The sequence below is a fragment of the Lithobates pipiens genome, unplaced genomic scaffold (assembly GCF_037356315.1).
Source record: "Lithobates pipiens isolate NorthernLeopardFrog02 unplaced genomic scaffold, aLitPip1_a1.2 Scaffold_8, whole genome shotgun sequence".
Taxonomy (NCBI): Eukaryota; Metazoa; Chordata; class Amphibia; order Anura; family Ranidae; genus Lithobates; species Lithobates pipiens.
Window position 1 is genome coordinate 117,880,133 of NW_027507903.1, and position 26,553 is coordinate 117,906,685.

Below are 26,553 nucleotides of genomic sequence, written 5' to 3' on the forward strand. Positions count from 1 at the left end.
ATGATAATTCTTATGTTGCACAGATTCGCCGGCTCTAAAAGACGATAGCTGAATGATGGCTGTAGCTATAGGCATCATTCAGATATCCCTGCTCAAAGCGGAGGACTACATTTGGTGTACGCCGGGCGGGAAGCGGTTAAAAACTCAGGGAAGATCAGCATCTGAACCCAGAGAAGGTGGAGGTAATAGAAGGAATTACAATTATATTCAAAGTCAACTTTTACCAGTTTCGCGCCTTACATTTAAAATGATCATATCCATGAAAAAAAAAAAAAAAAGTCTCACTGTTCCACAGTAAAAACAATGAAACCCTTATAGTAGCAGTTATTTGATCTTTTTGTACTATAAAGGGTTAATTTTAGTTTTTTTTTAACACAATTTTGACAGGTGATCCCAAAAAAATAAATAAAAAAAAAAGCATGCTGCTGTTACTAAACGTCTTAGGTCTGGTTCTCACACCTATGTGTTTTTGGTGCTTTTTGCACACTACAGTTCATTTAACATAGTTTCCTATTGGACACATTCACATCTATGCTTTTTACAGCTGCTGCGTATTTGGGAAGGGTCTAGGACAGTGTTTCTCAACCTTTTTACCTTGGAGGAACCCCTAGCAAAAAGTTTGAGATCTCGAGGAACCCCTGAAATAATGTTCACATCTACAGCTCTCGGAACATTGGTATGATCAGTGAGCTTTTGATAACAAAAAATATTTGTAGAAATAAATAAATAAAAGCATAAATATTAAAATGTACCTATTTAATGTGAAACTGGTGCTTTCTTTTCCTGCAGAGCTGATCCATTCAGAGCACATTACAGGGGACATTACATGGGGCAGGGGACATTACATGGGGCAGGCCAGGGTACATGGGGCAGGCCAGGGTACATGGGGCAGGCCAGGGTACATGGGGCAGGCCAGGGTACATGGGGAAGGCCAGGGGACATTACATGGGGAAGGCCAGGGGACATTACATGGGGCAGGGGACATTACATGGGGCAGGCCAGGGTACATGGGGCAGGCCAGGGTACATGGGGCAGGGGACATTACATGGGGCAGGCCAGGGTACATGGGGCAGGCCAGGGTACATGGGGAAGGCCAGGGTACATGGGGAAGGCCAGGGTACATGGGGAAGGCCAGGGTACATGGGGAAGGCCAGGGTACATGGGGAAGGCCAGGGTACATGGGGAAGGGCAGGACACATTACATGGGGCAGGGCACATTACATGGGGCAGGGCACATTACATGGGGCAGGGCACATTACATGGGGCAGGGCACATTACATGGGGCAGGGCACATGACATGGGGCAGGGCACATTAAACGGAGCAGGGCACATGACATGGGGCAGGGCACATGACATGGGCACATTACATGGGGCAGAGCACATGACATGGGGCACATGACATGGGGCAGAGCACGGGGCAGGGCACATGACATGGGGCAGAGCACGGGGCAGGGCACATGACATGGGGCAGAGCACGGGGCAGGGCACATGACATGGGGCAGAGCACGGGGCAGGGCACATGACATGGGGCAGAGCATGGGACAGGGCACGGGACAGGGCACGGGACATGGGGTAGGGCACATTACACGGGGCAGGACACATTACATGGGACATTACATGGGGCAGGACACATTACATGGGACAGGGCACATGACATGGGACAGGGCACATGACATGGGACAGGGCACATGACATGGGACAGGGCACATGACATGGGACAGGGCACATGACATGGGACAGGGCACATGACATGGGGCAGGGCACATGACATGGGGCAGGGCACATGACATGGGGCAGAGGACATTACATGGGGCAGAGGACATTACATGGGGCGGGGGACATTACATGGGGTGGGGGACACGACGGGGCACATTACATGGGGTGGGGGACACGACGGGGCACATTACATGGGGTGGGGGACACGACGGGGCACATTACATGGGGCAGACTGTTGGGCATATTGTGTGGAGGGGGGGAGGGGGGGGGGAGACACAGCTGGGTACAGTACCGGCGTTGTCTTCTTCTGGCTTCAGAGCACATTTTAAAAGTCTCCTCCAGTGGCGCGCCGCTTCCCCTCGGCCCCTCCTCCTCCTATCCTGTCCTGTCCAGTGTCCACCTCAGATGATGTCACGTACTCAGGAAGGAGAAGAGGGGAGGAGGGTCCTGCAGGGAACAGCGCACTCCAGCCAATAGGATGCCAGCCGCTTCCCTGCCTAGCTCTGCCTGTGTCTGTGCGATCTTCCTGTCAGTTGCTTGACAGTCAGATCGCAGCGGAACCCCTGGGGACCTCTCGCAAAACCCCGGTTGAGAACCACTGGTCTAGGACTTTTTTTCCAACGCAAAACGGTGCTTTTTTTGGTTCAAGATACTTCAATGGAGAAGATGCAGAAAAGCATGTAGTGTGTTTTTGCAGCAATTTGTGTTTTTGAATCTGCCCAACAACAAACAAAAAAAGCATCAAAAAAATGCAAAAACGCAAATCTCAGCAAAATTATGTGCGCAAAAATCAAAACGCACAGCAAAAAACACTGCAGAAACAGATCAAAAACAAACTGCATAGGTGTGCACCTTATGCTGGTCACACGGATCAATTTTCAGACAAGAATATTCAAATGAAAAATCTTTGTACATTCGCTAAAAGAAAGAATGTTTGAAATTTTCGCTTGCTTTTAACATTTGTTTTAAAATGAATGTCATTTCTGAATGAAAACCACATACACGGTCTGAAAATCCCTTTGACCTAGAGGTTTTCTATTATTTCTAAATTTTCCCATCACTGTGGTTGAAAAAAACATCGATTTGACCCCACTAACAATTAGACAAACGAACGTTCTTAAAATGATTTTTTTTTTTTTTTGTTTGAAGGAAGACATGGTGTTTGTATGGCACACATACAATATATTACAGTTCTGTTTAAAAATCTGCAAAAAAATGTTTTTAACTTTTTTCCATTTAAATAAAATTAAGTCTGATATTTACCAGATTCAACCATATATACAGTATATCTCTTCTGTCATTCTCAGAGTGTATTACAGAATTTTCACCTTAACCCTATAGTTTGTCATTTATACCATATTTACCACTGCATATAGATATTTGAGGTATTGAAGAATAAATTGACTTTTTTTAAACTTTACATAAATAATTAAATTATACACCACACTTTTTTTTTTAAGGTTATTAACCAAAATAATAAATCGGCCAACTAATCAATTATGAAAATAATCATTAGTTGCAGCCCTAATGGAGATTTCACATAAACTCATAAGGCAACAACAACCCTAAAACATACAGCCAGCGCTACAATGGAATGGTTTAGAGCAAAGCATGTTAATGTGTTAGCATGGCCCAGCCAAAGTTCAGACCTAAACTTACCGTATATACTCGAGTATAAGCCGAGATTTTCAGCCTCTTTTTTGAGGCTGAAAGTGCCCCCCCTCGGCTTATACTCGAGTCATCGCCGTCTGACTGCTCGATCAGCGTGTCGAGCAGACAGACAGCGGACATTCTAAAATTCAAAAGCCGCGCCTCCGCCTTCGCCTGTGATAGGCGGAACACTGAATTTCCCAGCAGTCAGTGTTCCGCCTATCACGGACATCCGCTCATCCTCGTACTACGGACGAGGATGAGACGATGTCCGTGATAGGCGGAACACTGACTGCTGGGAAATTCAGTGTTCCGCCTATCACAGGCGAAGGCGGAGGCGCGGCTTTTGAATTTTAGAATGGCCGCCGAGGCGCCGACGAAGAGCGGCGATCCTGGCAAGGCACGGGACGGAGGCAAGGCAAGGCAAGGCACGGCACGGCACGGCACGGGACGGGACGGGACGGAGGCAAGGAGGCAAGGCACGACACGGGACGGAGGCAAGGAGGCAAGGCACGGCACGGGACGGAGGCAAGGAGGCAAGGAGGCAAGGCACGGGACACAGGTAGGCTGGACACACACACACACACACACACACACACACACACACGGACACACACACACAGGGATGGATGGATACACACACACACAGGGATGGATGGATGGAGACACACACACACAGGGATGGATGGATGGAGACACACACACACACACAGGGATGGATGGATGGATGGATGGACACACACACACACAGGGATGGATGGATGGATGGATGGACACACACACACACAGGGATGGATGGATGGATGGATGGACACACACACACACACAGGGATGGATGGATGGATGGACACACACACAGGGATGGATGGATGGATGGACACACACACATACACACAGGGATGGATGGATGGATGGACACACACACACACACACAGGGATGGATGGATGTATGGACACACACACACACACACAGGGATGGATGGATGGACGGACACACAGGGATGGATGGATGGACACACACACACACACACACAGGGATGGATGGATGGATGGACACACACACACACAGGGATGGATGGATGGACACACACACACACACAGGGATGGATGGACGGACACACAGGGACGGACGGACACACAGGGATGGACGGACAAACACACAGGGATGGATGGATGGATGGATGGAGACACACACACACAGGGATGGATGGATGGATGGACACACACACACACACAGGGATGGATGGACGGACACACAGGGATGGACGGACACACAGGGATGGACGGACACACAGGGATGGACGGACACACACACAGGGATGGACAGGCATGTCTCACCCTCGGCTTATACACGAGTCAATAAGTTTGCCAGTTTTTTTGGGGGTAAATTGGGGGCCTCGGCTTATATTCGGGTCGGCCTATACTCGAGTATATACGGTAATTGAGAATCTGTTGCAAGACTTGCAAACTGCTGTTCACAGATGCTCTTAATCTAATCTGACAGAGCTTTAGCTACTTTGCAAAGAAGAATGGGCAAAAATGTCACTCTAGATGTGCAAAGCTGGTAGAGACATACACAAAAAGACTTGCAGCTGTAATTGAAGTGAAAGGTGGTTCTAAAGAGTATTGACTCTGTGGGGCTGAATACAAATGCACCCACACTATAACATATTTATTTGTAAAACATTTTGAAAAACATTTATCATTTTCCTTTCGCTTCAAAATTACGTGCCAATTTGTGTTGGTCTATCACATAAAATCCCAATAAAATACATTTAGGTTTTTGGTTGTAACATGACAAAATGTGGACAAGTTCAATGGGGTATGAATACTTTTTCAAGGCACTGTATACTGTCCTCCCAGTCCTTCTCAGAGAGCTTAGGGATATCCCTCCCTCTACCTCTCAAAGGTCAAAGTCAGTTTAGAGGCATGGGCTACAGAGAGTCTGAGATAGAAGGAAGACAACAGCTTCCTCATCACAATTGCGGTAAAGAAGGCGTTCCACGAGGTCAGGCTGAGGAGAAATGGTTTCAGGGGATTGGGCGTACCATCAGAAATAATGTGCATTAGGGGCGTAATCTCTCAGGCAGCCCACAACTGTGAGTCGGGTATCTGATAAAGATGGGAGAGCAATGGATTCCCCCATAGGTGGGAGATGGGGCAAGAAGTGGGATCTGCTCGAGAAGTCTTTGCTAATTTTAATAAGATCAAAATATAGGGGTTACTTGCAGCTAAATACTGAAAATATTTTTTTTCACATTATGGAAAAATTAGCCAGTCAAGCAATGCAGGCAGAATAACATGAATTTCTCATTTATAATGTTCTCATTGGGAATATATGGAGATTCTGCTGAGTATATGTCACTGAAGTCTGACCGAAATAAAAAGCAAGCATATATATATATATTTTAACAAACTTACTATTCAAAACTGAAAGTTCCATTTTGGGTCCTGTTCACCACTCAAAGCTCAATTCTAAAAGTCATGTGTATTATCCTATAATCAAATAATATTGCAGAACAGTGGCGCCCACACTGAAGCCTGCGTTGTGGACGCAAGCGCATGGGGCAGAATTGCTCCTTTGACACAAATGACGGCATTATTTTGCCCATTGACACCAATGGTGTGGTACTATTCCTCTCCACTACTCCCACCAACTTTGGCTCATTTTTTGCTCCCACAGACCAAACCCGTGGCATGATATGCATACTGTCGACTGATGCCAGGGCATTTTATACTCCCGCTGGCCATACTCAGTCCCTCCTAAGGTCTGCAAGTGAACAGGCCTTTTGTTTTAAAGTTTATGACCCCCCCGCTATGGAACATTCATCCAGCAATGCATTTGGTTATTTAGGAGATAAATACATTTTTTTTTCCCTGGTTGTGTCATCTGTAGATTTAGGGTTTTTTGGTTGAACTCAGAGAAACCATGTCTTTTACCCTAACAAACTTGTAAGAGAGTACAAGCAGGGGAGTAAGTAGTAAAGGCTTACCTGTAGCTGTTTTTTCTTTGATCTCCTCCAGTTTCAACAATGTTGCAGATGTGATTTGTTCTAAATCCATTCCTCTGTGAGTCTGGAAAAAGTCTACAAGGGCATTTATGGTAACCTATAAAACACAGCATAAATGTGAAAATAATATTTTCCAGTATAACAGCTTTAGATACATATAGGTAAAGACAGCCACAGAGAATTAGCACTTTATATGGGGGTGACTAAACTACCACAAAAATAGTTGTCCAAAAGGCAGGAAGTAATCTGTTTTAACTATTTACATTTAAAAATAAATAAGTTTGTTAAAGAGGAACTGCAGTCTGCTCACATACTTTGTAATAAAAGCATCTTTGCCATTCCGAAGCTTCCCTTCAACCACTTTGCATATTCTTTTATATATACTGTGATTCTGGACTTGCCAAATATGCTACAGAAATCTCCCTCCAATGAGTCTGGCTGCAACCATTTTAACTGTGGGCAGCTGAAGCTGCTGCCTGTTCACTTGCTGGATTGACACAGACACTTCCAGCACTGCAGCTCTCATTGGCCCTCTTATGACTCCCCCCCCCCCCCCACTTCCTGGCAAACTCTCACCAGAGTGAAAGGGAGCTGTGCATGATGTCATAAGCCTAGGCTTTTTACCAGACAAGAATCAGGAACTGGGCTGTATAAGGTATTTACTGGCAGAAAAAAAAAATGTTTTGCTATGTAAAGTTGAAACAAGGGCAGAAGGTTTAATAGACGTTAAGTTTAAAAAATGACCGAAGTTCCGCTTTAATGCAGGAGTTTGTTATACTAAATAAAAAATGGATAAACTTATTATAACTTATTTTTTATTTAAGGTTTAAATAATATACAAATAACACAAGGGTTAAAGGCACCCCCTTAGCACACAAGATGGCACACATTAGCTTCACAGGCAGTATGAAGTATAATACAAAATCAGGTCCAAACAGAATATACATTAAAACACTGAAAATAAAGTATAATGTGCCATGTAACCAGATAATCATGGTCGTATGCAGGTATATGGACCGAAAATTGGAATACCCCTAGTGGTGGACTTTTAGGCCCGGTTCACACCGCTGCGGGGGGAGATCCGGATGTGATTCGCACAGCAAATCACATCCGATCTCCGTAGCGATGCGAGTTCAGCCATACAGATAGTATGGCTGAATTCGCAGCGCTCCCGCAGCAAACTCGCACGGGACCCTTTTTTGGGTCCGCAACAGAATCGGATCGCATGGGGGTTCACACCATGCGATCCGATTCCTGTGCGAGTCGGCAGATCGCACTGCGATGTGCCGACGGATCTGGGGGTGTCATTAACATAACATTGACACTCCCAGCCGTCCGCATAGGGCAGTGTGAACTGCCGGCGGGAGGTGTGCGATGCGGGTAAACGCCGCGGATTCGCGGCGTTCCCGCATCGCTATAGTGTGAACCCGGCCTCAAGGCATGTACAGTAAATAACATATTTTTAGAATACAAAAGATTTTTTTTTTTTTTTTATTTAAGAAAATACATAAAACAAGGAATGCATAAATACACTGATATTCTGTATATATACTGGTTACTTGAAGTACCCTACGCGGGGAGAACAGGGAGAAAGTAGTCATCCCCTCCTTCCCCAGGATGTAGAAAGAAAATACTTCCTCCTTTTCTTTCTACATCACGGGGAAGGAGGGGATGACTACTTTCTCCCTGTTCTCCCCATGGTGGGTTTGAAAATATCTTATCCCATCTACTTTTTTTTTTTTCACTTAGGACCGTTTGCCTTGCCCCAGTGTCACTCCCAGGTTTGGAGCCTCTATCTGCAATTGTCCATCAGTATTATGGGGTTGGTCTCCATTTTACATCTTGCTGGTCTTTCAGCATTTCCTGTTGGGGCTACCACATTGGAAGGCTTTAAGGGGGTAAAATAACCATCGGCAACATCCACCCTTGTTCTCTGTCGTGTTTTTAATTATAAACCTGATGGAATGTCTATTCAACACACTGTTCTGAATATGTAAGTGATCATCACAATAGTGAAGTATATACAATATATTATGTATGCATGTCCTTTTGAAGATAAATAAGAATTTCTTTTACACTTGTACATACCCCTGAAGAAATTGATTTAGTCTCTCCGAAACGCGTAGGGTACATCAAGTAACCAGTATATATACAGACTACCAGTGTATTTATGCATTCATTGTTTTATGTATCTTACATTTTTTCAATAACAAAAACTCTTTTGTATTCTAAAAATCTGATATTTACTGTACGTGCCTTAAAAGTCCACCACTAGAGGTATTCCAATTTTCGTCCTATAACTTTGGATGTGGCACACAAAATTGTAAAATGATTGCCTCCCACATATATCTATGCAAATATATGGGTGAAGGAGCGTACTCATTTATGACAAAGACAAAAGTAGGCCAAGAAAAAAAGGGGTAGAAAAACAAGAGGTGAGGAAGTGGGAGATCAGTAAGAAGGGGGATGCTCAGCCAGGGGGCAACTAAAGAGTAAATTGGCTTCAGTCGGTAATAGCAACAGAAGAGGCAAGACATCGAAGAAGAAAAAGCAACCCAGGTGCCAGGTTTGCGATACTGGAGTCATTAAAAAAAAAAATTATAGAATAAATATATATATATATATATATCAGGGTGGACAAAGGAAAAGAAAAAAAATAAGAAATGTACTCGATCCCCCAATCCACACACTCGATGTGGGAGGGGGAATACCTCTTGCTGTGCTATTGTATCCTGACAGCAGGGAGACTGATTGTACATAAGTCAATCAATAGATGGGCTTGTGTACAACCAGCCTGCCCATACATGGATTGAAATTCGGTTGGTCCCTGCTGTGGTCAGTGAAATCAGGTGAGGAAGGAGAAGGGGTGGAGCCAGCTAGGCTGGCTGTGTCCATGAACATATACAGCCTGGTTCGGAGGCACGCTTGTGCAAGTGCCCAAATAGCAGCCAGCTTGCTATGCGGGCACCCGAAGAAGAGACGGCAAGAGGACCTCAGAAGGAGGTGGGAAGGAGTTGCTCTGGGCAATATCCTTGCACAAAGCAGGTAGGTATAACCTTGTTTTTATTTTAAAATTTAAAGGTTTACAACCATTTATAGATAACGCGGTGAAGTGCAGATGACAACAGTGGATTTCTGGCAGGATCAACAGGTATTTTTCGTACTTATTAAAAAGATATAACAAACTATTTTAAAGCGAGTTCCAAACAAAAAATTGTACTCAGTTTGAAACAAAAGGTCACCCCACCCACTCTCCTTTCTGGATTTCTTTTTTCTTTTTCATACTTTTGGTATGTTTTCATCTGGACTTCCGTCCCATGTTGCTGTGGCAAGGTATATCACTTCTCCAGTTTTATCGTGCGCCCCCCCCCCCCCCCATTGCCTTTTGGGGACCTGTGTGTATCCCAGGAGATAGGACCATTCAGAAAGTAAAGTAGTAGTGCAGTGCAGTAGTAAACAGGCTGTGAAGCCGCAAGGCTTCACTTCCTGTATCCCTAAGCAAGCATGCCAGCGTCTGAACCCAGAGCCGATGGACAGGTCAGCTTAGGGTGCAGACATCATGGGCTCCCTGGACAGGTAACTGTCTTTATATTAAAGTCAGCAAATACAGTATTTGTAGCTTCTGACTTTACATTTCTTTTTCACCCAGGCTGGAACTTTGCTTTAATCATATATTTAAAGCAATTGTTAATTTTGCTGTCATTTCTTTGTTTTGGGGGCCCCTAGATCGGTTATACCATAATGTGCTAGTATGCACAGCACATTATGGCATACTTGTCAAACCGAGCCCTCCAGCACTAAGCTGTGATCAATCTGGTTGGTCCCGGGAGGTTCTATTTGGACCGGTCTTCCTTCCAGGATTACGTGCCTTTAGCTGCTTAAATGGCTGGGCCACGATAACGTCACTCCTGGGCATGTGCCAGGAGTCACATTCCAATGGCACAGATTGGAGCCATAATAGTCCACTGAGCTGCGCATGTGTAGCTCAGTGTTCATGATGGCTGACATGCAGGGGGAAGTATTTAACAGAAGAAAACGATAGTGTCTCTTCTGTCAAAAAAATCCCTGCCTGTCAGCAACTTTCCAAAAACCAAGTTTACCACCGCTTTAACAAACCAAAAAGGAACAAATTAGAAAGTTTATCGTTAGGGTTTGCAAACACTTTAATACAAGACACAAAACAGCTTGGCATTCTTGGTTATATTTACTTACGGCATCATAAATAATCTCCACAGGCTGGGATTGAAGTATCAGAACTTGATCAGCAGTGCTATTTTCAGGGTTAGTTTCATACTGAATTTTAAGAAGAGATGATTCTTTGGAACCAATACTGCTTACAAGTGATGGAACAACATTTTGTTGCTTAAGGCCAGTCACATACCAGTGATCCAACTTTGCTTCAACCCTGAAAGATGTATTGAAGGTTATATTCAATTATTAAATTGCAAAGACTAGTACACTGATGTAATGTATTATGTATCAGGGTTCATCTTGTACAAATTTGTCTACTTAAGATGCAATTCTAAATATAGGGGATTTACCACATACATGAGCAGATCACTTTAAGAAAAAGCATGCAAATATTAAAGCATTAATGCTACCCTCCCAACATGGTTTCCTTTATTTTATTTTCCAACAAATTACCATTCAGAAGTTTTGAAAATTACAAAATAATTTCTCAGGTTTACTAAAAATATAGGTCTGACATAAGGTTTTACTAGCTGCATACATTACAAATTGGTTTTACAATTTATTAAGATTGAAGTCATTATTGTAATTTGTATGGAACTGTATAAAATAATAAATGATTAATTTTGATTATTTTCAATAGACCTATACAGATTATAAAGACATCCAAAAAACGTTTATACAATCCCTTTTTTAAATATTTTTACTTTAAGATATCGTTCTGTTTCCAAATTTTAGCAAAAACAGTAGATTGTACAACCAGAATTTAACATGTGTAGTGAGATACTGTACATACAAAGCAGTAAGAATTCTGACCAATTGTACACTGGACCCAAGAGGTTTGTTTTGCTGGGACAGTCCCTCACTTGGACCCAATCCCCTCAATGTTTCCTTCAGGAATGATTGACTCTGTTCAATCAGATATGTTTTAACTACAACCTTATCCTCCTTCCTTCAGGTTCCAGGTTTGCAATAAAATAAATAAAAAATGCAGTCTTGGATGCTTGTGATCATGATTCTGTGATGGACATCACTGCATGAGCTCTAGAATATTTCCAAAAACATTTTACTGTGCCATTCAAAAATGTGAGTTAAAACTCTTATCATGCAAAGAAGCAGCTATATCTGAACATGATTCCAGAAAGATCTTCTCTAGGCCAAAGCTCATTTAAAAAAGATGCAAAGTGGAAAACTGTTCAGATGATTCAAAATTAGAAAATATTTTTGGGCAATCATCCTCTGGGCCAGGGCTTCTCAACCAGGGTTCCTTCAGAAGTTGCTAGGGGTTCTTGAGCAATGTGCAATTTCTGCAATTTATGCCTCTCAGATAAGTTAAAAGATCCACGGTGTCAGTGTGAACTTATCTGTAAGGAGGTTATTCCCAATGACTACAAGGGTAAGGAGCATTCTTCCCACTGACCATCACACTAATGTATCATGAGTTGTAGATATAGTCATTTTTATCAGGCGTTCCCTGAGAGCAGAAAGTTATTTTTATGGTTTCTCTGTGTTGAAAGGGTAGAGAAAGCTGCACTGGACAAAAGAGATGGGACCTTCCAGCTTGTTATCAGTGCTCTGTTCAAAAGCATGCATCTCTGATGGTATGGGGGTGCGTTAGTATGAAATGGGTAGCCCTGCACATCTGGAAAGGCACAATCGATTCTCAAAGATATATCCAGGTTTTAGAGCAGCTTATGTTCAGGCAAGCATGGCACAAGGTTCTTCTTTCAAACTCTAGCAACTGTTCTCCTTAGTTCCCAGACATTTACAGAGAAAAGCTATACTGTGGTAAACATGGTCCTGTCTCAACTTTTTTGGATCTAGGGTTTGCTTTGCCAGTTTTTTGTTGATCTGTCTCAACTGTTGTTTTGAGACATGCTCCTGCCATGAATTTCAAAATTACTGTTTTTTTTTCACATTTCCTCAGTTTAAATAATTTGATATTTTCTTCTTAATTTCTATTATTAATAAAATATAGTTAATGAAATTTGCAAAACATTGCATTCTGTTTTAATGCAGATTTTACATAAAGTCCCAACTTTTTAGGAATTGGGTTGTTACCCTAGTGCCACAGCTCACATTTTACTCTAAACTAATAACCTGTTAAAGTGGTTGTAAACCCTCCCTGCGTCACTTTTACCTATAGGTACCAGTTATGTCATCGGGTGCATGCGCTGTGAAGAAACGGATCTCCGTACCATTTCTTCACTCGTATGTGCCATGATTGACGGCTCCCATGTGCTTGCTCGGGAGTGAAGTAACGTGGCTCTGGCAAGTTGCAGAGCCGGAGTCTGTGGCCCCAGAGGGAAGAGGGCAGAAGATTGATGCTTCCACCATCGATTGCAGTTAAGTGTCACTTAATGGGCTAGTCATTAAGTGCAGGGAACGACAGAGGAAGTAAAACTCATCAGGGTTTACTTCCTCTTTAAGGCTTTCAAAGTGTGGCCTATGGTCAAATTTAAGTACTCTCGTTTTTTTGTCAATTCTTAGGTATTCACAATCTTAAATTTGGAGATGCTTGGTATGTATTTACTCGGCACAGCATCATCCTTTATATGTTTTTAAAAACTGGGTATTATATTGTGTTTGGGTGTACCAATATTCATTAAGTGTATTTTTCCGGATTATTTGCTTTTAATAAAAGGTTGTGAAAATACCACGCAACATAAAACAAATTTAAGTCACCATTTTATTCTCTAGGGCAGTGGTCACCAACTCTGTCCTCCGGGCCCACTAACAGGCCAGGTTTTAAGTATTACCTTGGGGAGATGCAGACTAGACTACTGCAATCACTGAGCAGAAAATGATATCACCTGTGATGTATTTCAGTTATCTTGCAAACCTGGCCTGTTAGTGGGCCCTGAGGACAGGGTTGATGACCACTGCCCTAGAGAATAAAATGGTGACTTCTTAATTTTGTTAGGTATTTTCACAACCTTTTAATAAATGCAAATAATCTGGAAAAATACACTTAATGAATTTGGTACACCCAAACACAATATATACCATATTTGAGAGTGAAGTAATTTTCTAGCAAAAAAAATAAATGGAGAGAGAGAGAGAGAGAGAGAGAAGAGAGAGAGAAGAGAGAGAGGAGAGAGAGAGGAGAGAGAGAGGAGAGAGAGAGAGAGAGAGAGGAGAGAGAGAGGAGAGAGAGAGGAGAGAGAGAGGAGAGAGAGAGGAGAGAGAGAGAGAGAGAGAGAGGAGAGAGAGGAGAGAGAGGGAGAGAGGAGAGAGAGGAGAGAGAGGAGAGAGAGAGAGAGAGAGAGAGAGAGAGAGAGAGAGAGAGAGAGAGAGAGAGAGAGAGAGAGAGAGAGAGAGAGAGAGAGAGAGAGAGAGAGAGAGAGAGAGAGAGAGAGAGAGAGAGAGAGAGAGAGAGAGAGAGAGAGAGAGAGAGAGAGAGAGAGAGAGAGAGAGAGAGAGAGAGAGAGAGAGAGAGAGAGAGAACATTTTCAAAACTGTCTAAGATGGCAATGGTTAGCACATCTAGTTCGGGGACAGAATTAAGTACTACAGAGATGTCAGGATTTAGTAAAACAGACATTTCAGTGGTCAGGATTAAGTACTGAATGTATAATAAATCTGCACCAAGGATATGGGATCCAATTCGTTTAGATCAGCAGCAGGTACTGTATTCACAATACAGGTGAAAATCAATGTCAATTTAATAAAAATTGCGCTGAAAAAAGCCCAATAGATGCAAAAAGTGTAATAGATTATTATGGAACCTCCAAATTTAAATAAAGTGACAATGTGGCCTAGAATTCAGGGGTCAGGATTAAGTAAGCAGAGAGTTCAGGGTCCGGAACAAAGAACAGGAGTTTAGTAATGCACAGTTCAGCGTTTAAGATTGCATTGACCAGTTTAGTATATACGTTTGGGTAGGGCTGGGGAAACATCGATTTTAACCTTGAATCGAGTTGTGAGTTCAAATAGATTCAGATTAGTAAATTCGATTTTTTTGATTTTTTTCCCCTCCAGAAATTCCGTAGCAGGGGGCGTGTCCGCAGGCCCGTCACGACAGGACAGGCAAAACAAGCGGCTTTGCAGCGCGTACAGAGGACACAGGAGGCTGTATTCCCTACCTAGCCAGCAGTGTGGGGGCGGGGTCGGGAGCTCCACTGGCACACTGACTCCGCCCCATGTAGCCTGTATGCTCAGAAAAGAATGGCTTTAGTTAGAGCAGTGATCTGAGTGGGCGCGTCATTGGAGCTTGCAGCCCCGCCCCCTTTATACTGGCTGGGGAATACAGAGGTCCGGGAGCGGGGCCAGAAGCTCCACTGATGCTTCCACTCCAATCACTGCTCTAACTACAGCCGCTCTATTCAGAGGGGAGCTCACGGCCCCGGCCCCGCCCTCTCTCTGCTAGCTAGCGTGCGAATACAGCCTCCTGTGTCCAGTGCTCTGCAAAGCTGTCATCGGGGCCCCAATTCACAGGTAATCTCGTGCAGTATGTCCGCCGTCTCTGGTAATCTCGTGCAGTATGTCCGCCGTCTCTGGTAATCTCGTGCAGTATGTCCGCCGTCTCTGGTAATCTCGTGCAGTATGTCCGCCGTCTCTGGTAATCTCGTGCAGTATGTCCGCCGTCTCTGGTAATCTCGTGCAGTATGTCCGCCGTCTCTGGTAATCTCGTGCAGTATGTCCGCCGTCTCTGGTAATCTCGTGCAGTATGTCCGCCGTCTCTGGTAATCTCGTGCAGTATGTCCGCCGTCTCTGGTAATCTCGTGCAGTATGTCCGCCGTCTCTGGTAATCTCGTGCAGTATGTCCGCCGTCTCTGGTAATCTCGTGCAGTATGTCCGCCGTCTCTGGTAATCTCGTGCAGTATGTCCGCCGTCTCTGGTAATCTCGTGCAGTATGTCCGCCGTCTCTGGTAATCTCGTGCAGTATGTCCGCCGTCTCTGGTAATCTCGTGCAGTATGTCCGCCGTCTCTGGTAATCTCGTGCAGTATGTCCGCCGTCTCTGGTAATCTCGTGCAGTATGCCCGCCGTCTCTGGTAATCTCGTGCAGTATGTCCGCAGTCTCTGGTAATCTCGTGCAGTATGTCCGCAGTCTCTGGTAATATTGTGCAGCATGTTCACAGTCTCTGGTAATCTTGTGCAGTATGTCTGCACTCTCTGACCCTCTCCTGTAGTATGTGTATTAATGTGCTGCTTTACTTGCTCAATGACTTTTCAGTTCGAGAAAAGGTTTGCCTTTGCAATTTTGTTTGTTGATGTACATTAATATGATTTAAAAAAAAAAATCGTCTCGAATCGTAAATTGAGTTTATTTTTAAAAAATTGCAATTTTTTGGGGAGGAAAATCGCACAGCCCTATGTTTGGGTGCTACAATCCCCTTCCTAAGCCTCAGCTTCATTCTGACTGGTTAGCACAGTGACTTCTGATTTGTAAATGCACCTATCCTGTCCATAATTTATCTCTGCACCCTTCTGTCTGCCTTATCTACACACACTAAATCCCTGCATTCGGCCCGACAGGACATCCTCATCCTGTGTTGTGTTAACTTTACATCTGCTCAGATGTCATCCGAAGCCAGCTGTGCAGGAGTATATGAGGAAAGGTTTGTGATTGGTTGGGATGCTGTGTAGCAGCCAATAACAGAAACAAATGGAGGCAGAGCCTATGTGTGAGCAGGTAAGTGGGTCCTGATCACGCAGTATTTAAGTCTAATATATGGAGTGACATTTGTGCAGCATGATTTGGGTTGGAGCCTGCACTGCAATTCACTACTTTGCCTGGCTCCTGAGAACAAATCTGGGGATAGACCACTTACAACGGGGACTGTCCATGGACAAATGCAAAACTTAGGTTAAGAGTTTTTACGATTATCCCACACCAAAGCTGGCACAATGTAGATTTTCATTTTCTAAAATTAAGCACTTTTAATATTAATTGATCCTTAAAAGTGATTGTAAAGTTTTGTTTTTTTTCCTATAAAAATGACAAACATGTTATACTTACCTGCTCTGTTGCAGTGGTTTTGCACAGGCCGGATCCTCCTCTTCTCAGGTCCCTCTTCTGTGCTCCTAGCCCCTCCCTCCTGTTTAATGCCCCCCCACAGCAAGCAGCTCGCTATGGGGGCACCCAAGCCGAGTCACAGCTCCTCGTGTCCATTCAGACACGGAGACCTGACCCAGAACTGCCCCTCTCCCCTCATTGGCTAGCTAACTTTGATTGACCGCAGCAGGAGCCAATAGCGCTACTGCTGTGTCTCAGCTAATCAAGAAGGAGCATCCCGGGTGACCGAAACACTCGTGGACATCGCTGGACAGAAAGAGACCTCAGATAAGTGTTGGGGGCTGCTGCACGCAGAAGGCTTTTTATCTTAATGCATATGTAAAGGCAGAAGGTTATTTATAACCCCTTTAAAAGGCATTTATGAGCACAAAAAAAGAAAACTACTCACTTCAGAGCCTGTGCGCCCGGTCTCTGGGAGACTTTTGTGCTGAGATCAATTATCTGAATTTTCAGGGTCTCTGGTGCATTGGCATCCTCTCGGATAGTTATAGATGTGCTGAGAAGCTTGAAACCCAGTATGTGAGCCACGTACTAGGAATAAACCAAATAATAAAAATTATTAAACAAACCAACAATTTAAAAAAAGTGAAGCTCCATATTACTGCAAAATTTTTGGCAGCCATTTGCATTTTTCCTTTGAGCTGAAAGTGTACTTACACCGAGCCTGGTGCAGTGTCCTGTATTTTCTGCTAAGGTTTAGATTTGGAAATTTGGAAGATTTACACATGTACAGTTAATAATCAGCTCCTTATAGACACTCAGAAATGCCACTGTAGGGTATTCAACGTAAACCAACATAAGGTTCCCAAGGTGTGCTAAACAAGGACTTGTTATATGTGGATTACAGGTATACACTGATTCAATCCAAACAGGTTGTAGAATTTTGTAAGAAGTCAGTGAGTGATCACACACAAGCTTGGTATAATCACATAAACTTTGTAAACAACATTTAATTAAACACAAACACAAAAATGTATTATTACAGTATTTTGCAGCATACCACTTTGCATCAGTTTTATTTTTTTAGGCCTTTTTCTTTTATTTTCAGCTGTTGATCCTGCCAGTAAGTGTTTTTTCAATTTCCTTTACCTGGCCAAGATGTCAAGCAAAAAGCGTCAGAAGTTTAAGCCAAGCAATTTAAAATTGAAACCTTCATTCGCCCCAACACCCCCCGCCCCCAAAAGAAACTGTTGCTGTAACTGCTTAACCACTTCAGCCCCAGAATAATTGAACCCCCTTCCTGGGGGTGCTATACGGCACTGCGTTGCTTTAATTGACAATAGTGTGGTCGTGCGATGCTGAACCCAAACAAAATGTACGTCTTTTTTTTCCCACAAATAGAGCTTTCTTTTGGTGGTATTTGATCACCTCTGTGGTTTTTATTTTTTGCGCTAAAGAGCGACAATTTTGAAAAAAAACACAATATCTTACTTTTTGCTATAATAAATATCCCAAATAATAAAAAAAAAAAAAAAAAACCTAGGTGTGTTCTAACTGGGGAGGGTATAGGACTGTCTAGGAGAGGAGACGGATTGGTGTTAATACTTAGTATGAACACACGATCCTCTCCCCTGAGAGAACCGGAATTTGTATGTTTACACGCACACTTTGTGGTGCTTTTTTGAAGCTTTACCGAAAACTTGGCAAATGCCCTGTGCGTGTGGATATCGCATATCTGCAATACCTCCAAAACAAAAAGTTAAGCCAAAGCTGAATTAAAGCCTCTTAATATCTGCAGGTGCTTCAAGCGAGCTTTGTCAGATTTCTCTGGAAGCTTTGAAGACTCTTTGAAGCCCCTCTAACGTGCCATGTGGAATCGTTATTGAAGCAAAGCAAAACGCGGTGTTAAGAGGACTGTAAGCGAACCATTTTATTTAGTGACAGGTGTTCTAACTGCTAATTCAGAGAAGCTTTAAAAGAGTGTGTCCGAAGAAAGTGTAAACATTGTATAGTAGCCTACATAGTTCAGCTTTAATTCTAAAATATACACAGACATTGCAATTTCATTCTCAGCTAACAGACTTTCACTTCTTTTACAATATAAAGGTCTGCTTTGTACTGCAGATTTTTACCCCTATACATGATGATAAATACTTGAGTCTATGAAGGAATTCAAGTATGGTTTGAAATCTGCAGTAAAAAATTAACAAAACACATTATAAAGTAAAGGAACATCTATGGTTGAGGGATAAAAAGCAGGGAGGTACTACACAATGTGCATTCACTAAGAAATACATTTGGCACAGTACTGTCTGATTGCTTAATATAAACAATGCCTGAGGAAAGGGTAGGAAAGTTGGGTCTCTATTAGTGAATGGGTAGAAAATGTATTAGCACTACTCCACTCAGAAGATTGTAGCAAATGTGTGATTGTCATTAATAGTGATGCTCACCTGAAACCCTTAATACATAATTCCTCATATTAACACAGACAGCTGACATGTTCAGCTTTTTTAAATACGTTTAAGCATCCATTGTCTATTGTGAATTTCTAAAGGCGCTCATTAGCATTAGAATCACTTACATTTTTAGGCAAAGTGAGATTGTAGGAGCTTTCACTGTACCCAATAGCGGTAAATAGCTTCTTTTTTTCCTCTGGAGTCATAAGGTCATCAATTTCTGAAACACATTGCGACAAATAGTACAATCTCAAATAAGTAACTTTTAAGCCTGCATTAAAACGATCAAATCTAAAATTTAAACCTACGATAGAGTGCACACCTGCATCATAGTAAAGCTCTCCGCATTTACATGTTTTTGCAATTTACTGCAATTAACAGCTTTTAAGACCTACTCTTTATTTTGTTTTAAAAAGTCCCTCTTTATGCCAGGACTCTGCTCTTCGGCAAAGTATTTATTCATAACTTTTCCCCTAGTCTGGGTGCATCACTATAAATTAGTGTTTCTCAATCAAGGCGTCACTGGGAGTCCTCAGGGGTTCTGCAGCAACAGCCCCATCTGAGCACAACCCCCGCACCCACGCCTGGCTCTTCCCCTTCCTGCTGCCACCATGACTTTAGGGACAGAATTGGTGCTAAGAGGAGGGGAGGGGGGGGATTGTGCTATGAGGGGGGACTTTTGGGGGTTTGTGCTGGCATAATATGGATGGGGGGGGGGGTTGTGCTGGGAGGGTAATTTTGGTGGGAATGGGGTGCTAGGAGCTGTTGTGCTCCTGTGAATGAGCCCTCAGGCGGTCTTTCCCCTGGGATTGTGCACGATTCTAAAAGGTTGAAAAATGGTTGAAAAACACTGCTATAAACAACAAAAGCAGGTCAAGATGCCTTCTCCCCATGCTATAAGCAGGCTACTCTCCTCCCCATCACTCACTAATATGTTGAGCTGCCTCCCCTCTCTTTCTTATTCTAAGATCTTCTCTTTTCATAAAAGTCAATAAAAAGCAATGAAGACATGCAAAAGGTAGCAAACAACCAATCAAATACTATTTGATCAATTTACTGGATTCAGAAAGATGCAAGGTGATTTCTATGGCTTACAACACTTGTCGCATTGCTCACTGCATTATCAAATGGTGAAATCCTTCTAAAGTTTTCCATCATTTACAAACCACAAAATAAAATAATTACTTTCTGGAACAGAAAGTTCATCAGAGTCTTCTTTCTTAGAGGCTGTATCCTTTTTCCCCCAAAATCCTCCAAACCAGCCTCCACTTTTTTTCTCTCCACTTTGGGCGGCCTTCTTTGCTAGTACCTTTTGTCCTGACCTTACTACCTGAAAATAAAGATATGACTGATTAAACAAATCTTACATATAGAACATTTACATTAACAATTTAGCAGCAAGAGGAGCAAAACATTTTGCAAATCGCAATTAAACCCACATCATTAAAAACCATAAATACATGTATTCCATACTGTTCATAATCACTCAGTCACTGTGAGATTAGTTTACTGTATTCTTCAAAAACCTGGTTGATCCTGCTGTCCTCTATCTCCCCCTCCAGTCCTTGTCCTCACTGCAGTTGGTGATTTTGCAGAGCAGTGTTGGCAGCTAGTGCACACGCTCAGTTTTCAGTATATTTTTACTCTGAACATTTCCACCCCATCACATCTGAGCAGCTCATATGATTATAGAGTCACATATGTGGGCGTATACACAGTGGTAAAAGAAAGCCAACTCCCTCCCCTTTCCTTCATGTCAACTAAAGAGATAAACACAAAGGGGGTGGAATATTACATCTTAAATGATGGGGGTTTCACCTCCCTGCTATTTTAAGATGCAGGGCAGAGGGACCGATGTTTCACCAGATTAGGCCACCCGTCAAAATGTTTAACGGAAGTGACTTGTCGCTGCCATCTTGCTACACCCCGCACTCCTCCATAGTAAGGATAGACTGAGAAGGGGGAAAGCGGATATCTTGTTACACCCAACGGAGTTTTGCATTTTACACTTATTTTTAAGAGTAAAGTGAGTTTATATACTGAAATACAGTACTGAGAACTCTGTATGAATGTTTAGATGTTGACAATTTAAAACAGTTTAATATTCATTTTTTATTTTTACTCTATATCCCAAAGTCTGTTTTTCCATTTTGAACATGTGACCAGTAGCAGAGAACTAAACGCTCCCATTCCACTGTTTACCTGCAGACAGACTGGGAAAGAGCTGGGTCATGTGACAGCTACAGTACACCTTTCACATTTTTGCAAATATTTTATTATATCTTTTCATGTGACAACACTGAAGTAATTACAAAATGTCCAAATTGGGCACAATTAGCCAATTTCCCTCCCCGCTTTCATGTGACTCGTTACAAGGTCTCAGGTGTTCTCATCACTCATACTCGTCATTGGAAGTTCAACATGGCACCTCATGGCAACTCTGAGGATCTGAAAAAAAAGAATTGTTGCTCTACATAAAGATGGCCTGGGCTGTAAGAAGATAGCCAAGACCCTGAAACAGAGCTGCAGCACAGTGGCCAAGATCATACAGCAGTTTAACAGGACAGGTTCCACTTAGAACAGGCCCCATCATTTGTAGATCAAAGAAGTTGAGTACACGTGCTCAGTGTCATATCCAGATGTTGTCTTTGGGAAATAGATGTATGGCCGATGCCAGCATTGCTGCAGAGGTTGAAGGGGTGGGGGTCAGCCTGTCAGTGCTCAGACCATACACCGCTCACAGCATTAAATTGGTCTGCATGGCTGTCGTCCACTTCTAAAGATGATGCACAAGAAAGCCTGCAGACAATTTGCTTAAGACAAGCATACTAAGGACACGGATGTCAGGGCTGGGCTCAGCCCTTCCTTCTCCGAGCTCTGGGCTCCACCGTCATTCAATTGCCAGTACTCTTCATTCCATAATGAATCTTTATTTCCTGCTCGTCAGCTAGCCCTGCTGGTTATTTAAACTGCCTGGATCAGATCTCCTGTGCCTTCGCCTGGTCAACATATCCGGATACTCGCTGCTGTTAAAGACTTTTGCCTGGCTGACTTCCCTTCTTGTTCCTGATCCTGTTTATTGTTGCTACTATGCTGATTTCTGGATTCCTGTTTCACTGCCCCCCCCCCCCCCCCCCCGACTACCTGCTCTGCTTACCAAACCCTGAAGTTTGCTCTGTTTATACCATTTTATAAAACAAGCTTGATTTTTTTTACTGCACTTCTGTCTCAGTCATATTCATGGTTTCTGACAGTAGGCGAAGGCCATGAATTCAGAAGATACAGGTAATCCACTTATTGGTAATATTTTTTCCAGATTGGATGAGCAGGATCACCGCATGGATTAGTTTGCCATAGCATTACGGACGCTCACGATTCGCACTTCTCACATGCATCCCCTCACTGAGGCTGTTCCGGTACAACCTGTGTTACAGGCCATCCCTGCTGCTGCTCCAGTCTGTGCAGGCATCCTCGAATCTTCCCTCTATAAAGAAGCATGTCTGGTTCAGCTCCGTTTCCCCAGCGATGTGGGGGATAGCCAGTACCATGCAGAGGGTTTCTCAACCAGGTTGGGATATACTTTGCAACGCTGCCCCAGGCATTTCCCACGGACAGAATCAAAGTAGTCTTTGTGATTTCTTTGCCTTCCGAGAGAGCCTTGGCAAACCCTCTATGGGAAATGAATGTCATCCTTTGTTAAACAGTTTGTGGCTTCCTTTAAAATGGTATTTAATGTTCCCGCACGTTCCACTTCTGCTGCCAACAGCCTCATGTCATTCAGAGTACAAGAACTGTTGCCGATTACACCATTGAATTCCGTACTCTGGCAGCAGAGGTTGCTTGGAACAATTAGGTCGCTGCGGCTGCTTTTTCTCATCGTCTCTCAGATGCCATTCTCTCCAAACTCCGAGAGAGACCTTCCTTGCAGAAGTCTACTGTACCTTTGGCTCTGAGCTTTGCAGTTCCACCCTTGCCTCCCTCCCCTCCCATGCCTACTGGTACAGAGTCAGCTAGTGAAGTAGAACCCATGCAGTTGGGCTTCACACATCCCTCTGCAGAGGAGAGGGTCTTTAGGAGAGAGAGAGAGGAGAGAGAAATTGTGCCTGTATTGTGGCCAGGCAGGTCACTTTGTGAAGTCTTGTCCTATCCGTCCGCGAAAAGCTTGCACTTGAAGTCCTGTAGAGGATAGACCTTAGGTGGCGTTGTTACGTCCCCAGTTATCCAGTAGGATAAGCCCCTGGTTCTGGTGACCCTTTCTTGGTCTAAGTCGTCCATCGAGATACAGGCTCTAATCAACTCTGGGGCTGCAGGCCTGTTCATTGTTGGTGCCTTTGTGTCTAAGCACTCGATTCCGCTGAAGCTTAGTGCCACTCCACTTGCCATTAAGGCTATTGAGAGAGAGGAGACCTCTACAGCCTGCCCATTTGACTCATGAGACTGCTCCATTGACCATGGCCACAGAGGCTCTTCACCATGAGATAATCGACTTCCAAGTCATTTCCTCACCTCATTTCCTGGTGGTTATTGGTTATCCTTAGTTACAGAGGCATAACCCCTCTTTTGATTGGCTTCATGCTGAGGTTCTCTCCTAGTCTTAACAATGCAGGAAGACATGTTTTCAGAAAATGGCTAAGGTCTTGTGCATCTCTCCACTCTCCTTCCTGCCATACAGCAAACTTAGCGATGTCTTTGACAAAAGTCAAGCCAGTAGTTTGCCTCCACACCAGTCATATGATTGTGCAACTGACCTTCAACCTGGTGCCATACTCACTCGTGACCGGGTTTACCCTTTGTCTGTCTTGGAGGAAAAAGCCATGGATGGAGTAGTATGTTGCTGACACACACAAGGCTTCATCCATAAATCCTCGTTTCCTGCTGGTGCTGGTTTCTTCTTTGTGAAAAAGAAGAGTGGTGAACTGAGACCTTGTATAGATTATAGGGGTCTCAATTGCTTAACGATTAAAGAATGCTTATCCGATTCCATGAAGCTTGTTTTGAGAGGGGCATACAATCTTGTGAGGATCGCGGAGGGTGATGAATTTCAAACTGAGTTTAACACTAGAACAGGCCATTACAAATACCTTGTAATGTCGTTTGGTCCCTGCAAAGCCCCAGCAGTTTTCCAGGAATTTATCAACAATGTCCTCCGAGATTTGTTACAGCTATGTGTGGTGGTTTATCGCGTTAATAGCCTCATATTTCTAAGTCCCTAGAAAGCCACCACACAGATGTCTGCTTTGTGCTTCAGAGGCTGAGAAATAATAACCTATATTATAAATTGGAGAAGTGCGAGTTATATTGTGAACAGGTTCAATTCCTAGGTTATGTCATTTCCACTACTGGTTTTTCGATGGAACCAGAGAAACTTTTGGCAGTTCCACATTGGCCCCCCAACCTATTCGGTTGGGTTTACATCCATTGCAACATTTTCTTGGCTTTGCCAATTATCAGAAGTTTATTTTGTAACTTCTTATCTCCGGTCAAACCCCTGACAGATATGACCAGAATCCGGAGACAACAGAATTGGTCTCCGGATTCCATTAATGCCTTAGAGAGTCTCAAGGCTGCCTTTTTTTCTGCTCCTGTGTTGGTACATCCTGATCCCAAGGTACCTTTCATCCTTGAGGTTGATGCATCAGAGACTGGAGTTTGTGCCCTACTGTCTCAAACTTCTACCTCAGAGTGCTATGCATCCTTGTGGCTACTTTTTCAAGAAATTGTGTCCTGTGGAATGCATTTACGAGATTGGGGTCAGAATTGTTAGCGATCATTTTAGCCCTTAAAGAATGGAGGCATCTCCTCGAAGGTACCACTGTGCCAGTTCTTATTCTAATAGACCATAACAATCTCACATTCTTATTTGAGGCTACACGCCTCTCTCCCAGAAGGGCGCGATGGGCTCTTTTCATGTGAAGCTTCAATTACATAGTCTCATTCTTACTGGGTACTAAGAATGTAAGGGCTGATGCATTGTCACAGTTTTCCTCCGCTTCCAAAATGAAGTCGGTTCCTGTGATACCTCCTGATCGTATTCTGGCTATGGTTCTCGTACCAGTCTTATATAACCTTTGGTTGACAATTCTTGCCACTCAGATTCATTCTACTGAGAAACCTTGTGACTGCTGCTTTGTTCCCGAGAGGCGCCACACGGCCATGCTCCAGACTTAACATTTTCCCAAGGCTGCTGGCCACCCAGGGAAGAATTAACTCGTTTGGGCTATTTCCCAACAATTCTGGTGGCCTAGGCTGTGCGCTGATGTAGCCGCCTTTGTAGCTGCTTGTTTTGTGTGTGCTCAGAGTAAGACAGAGTAAGCATGTAGCTCAGGATAGGCACTACAAGTCCCAGCAATGCAAAACCTACTAGGTAACAAGGGAAGTATTAGTGTTGTAACGAACGGCCCAGTGTTTGTGTTGTGTGTAACATCACTTCCGTAACATTATGTGATGGTTCCGCTGAACTATATTGCCGAAACTATGTTGGAACGCACGGCGCGAGTGTTTGGGACGCATCGCGCATGCGCAGTACGCAATTTCTGGCGGCAACGTCACTTCCGCAGCATCCTGTGATAGGCAGCAAAATGTGACACTACACCGCACGTAGCTCAGCATAGGCACTACAAGTCACAGCACTCCATAACCAAAGACCGCACGTAGCTTAGCATAGGCACTACAAGTCCCAGCAATCCAGAACCTAAAACTGCACGTAGCTCAGCATAGGCACTACAAGTCCCAGCACTCCATAACCTAAGACGGCACGTAGCTCAGCATAGGCACTACAAGTCCCAGCACTCCATAACCTAAGACCGCACGTAGCTCAGCATAGGCACTACAAGTCCCAGCACTCCATAACCGAAGACCGCACGTAGCTCAGCATAGGCACTACAAGTCCCAGCACTCCATAACCGAAGACCGCACGTAGCTCAGCATAGGCACTACAAGTCCCAGCACTCCATAACCTAAGACCGCACGTAGCTCAGGATAGGCACTACAAGTCCCAGCACTCCATAACCTAAGACCGCACGTAGCTCAGGATAGGCACTACAAGTCCCAGCACTCCATAACCGAAGACCGCACGTAGCTCAGCATAGGCACTACAAGTCCCAGCACTCCATAACCTAAGACCGCACGTAGCTCAGCATAGGCACTACAAGTCCCAGCACTCCATAACCGAAGACCGCACGTAGCTCAGCATAGGCACTACAAGTCCCAGCACTCCATAACCGAAGACCGCACGTAGCTCAGCATAGGCACTACAAGTCCCAGCACTCCATAACCTAACAGCACACGTAGCTCAGCATGGTTATTTAAAAACTGATACGAGGTAACAAGGGAAGTATTGGTGTTGTAACGCCCAGTGTTTGTGTTGTCTGCACAGTCACTTCCGTAACATTCTGTGATGCTTTTGCTTAACTGTATTGCCGAACATATGTTGGAACGCACGGCGCTAGCGTTTGGAACGCACGGCGCATGCGCAGTACGCAATTTCTGGCGGAAACGTCACTTCCGCAGCATCCTGTGATAGGCAGCATAATGTGACACTACACCCCCATGGATTCTTGGGAAATTTCC

General features: G+C 43.8%; 1 protein-coding gene across 5 annotated transcripts in view; it reads right to left on the reverse strand.

Moving 5' to 3' along the window:
• The window catches only part of VPS13C (vacuolar protein sorting 13 homolog C), a 626,331-nt gene that overhangs the window by 448,718 nt on the left and 151,060 nt on the right, over nt 1-26,553 (reverse strand). For all 5 annotated transcript variants that reach the window (XM_077473219.1, XM_077473221.1, XM_077473220.1 and 2 more), the window contains 5 exons: nt 20,170-20,314; nt 19,110-19,204; nt 16,974-17,116; nt 10,590-10,782; nt 6,360-6,474 (listed from right to left, as the gene is read on the reverse strand). In XM_077473219.1, coding sequence (XP_077329345.1) covers nt 6,360-6,474; nt 10,590-10,782; nt 16,974-17,116; nt 19,110-19,204; nt 20,170-20,314 — 691 coding nt within the window. The remainder of the gene's footprint in view (nt 1-6,359; nt 6,475-10,589; nt 10,783-16,973; nt 17,117-19,109; nt 19,205-20,169; nt 20,315-26,553) is intronic.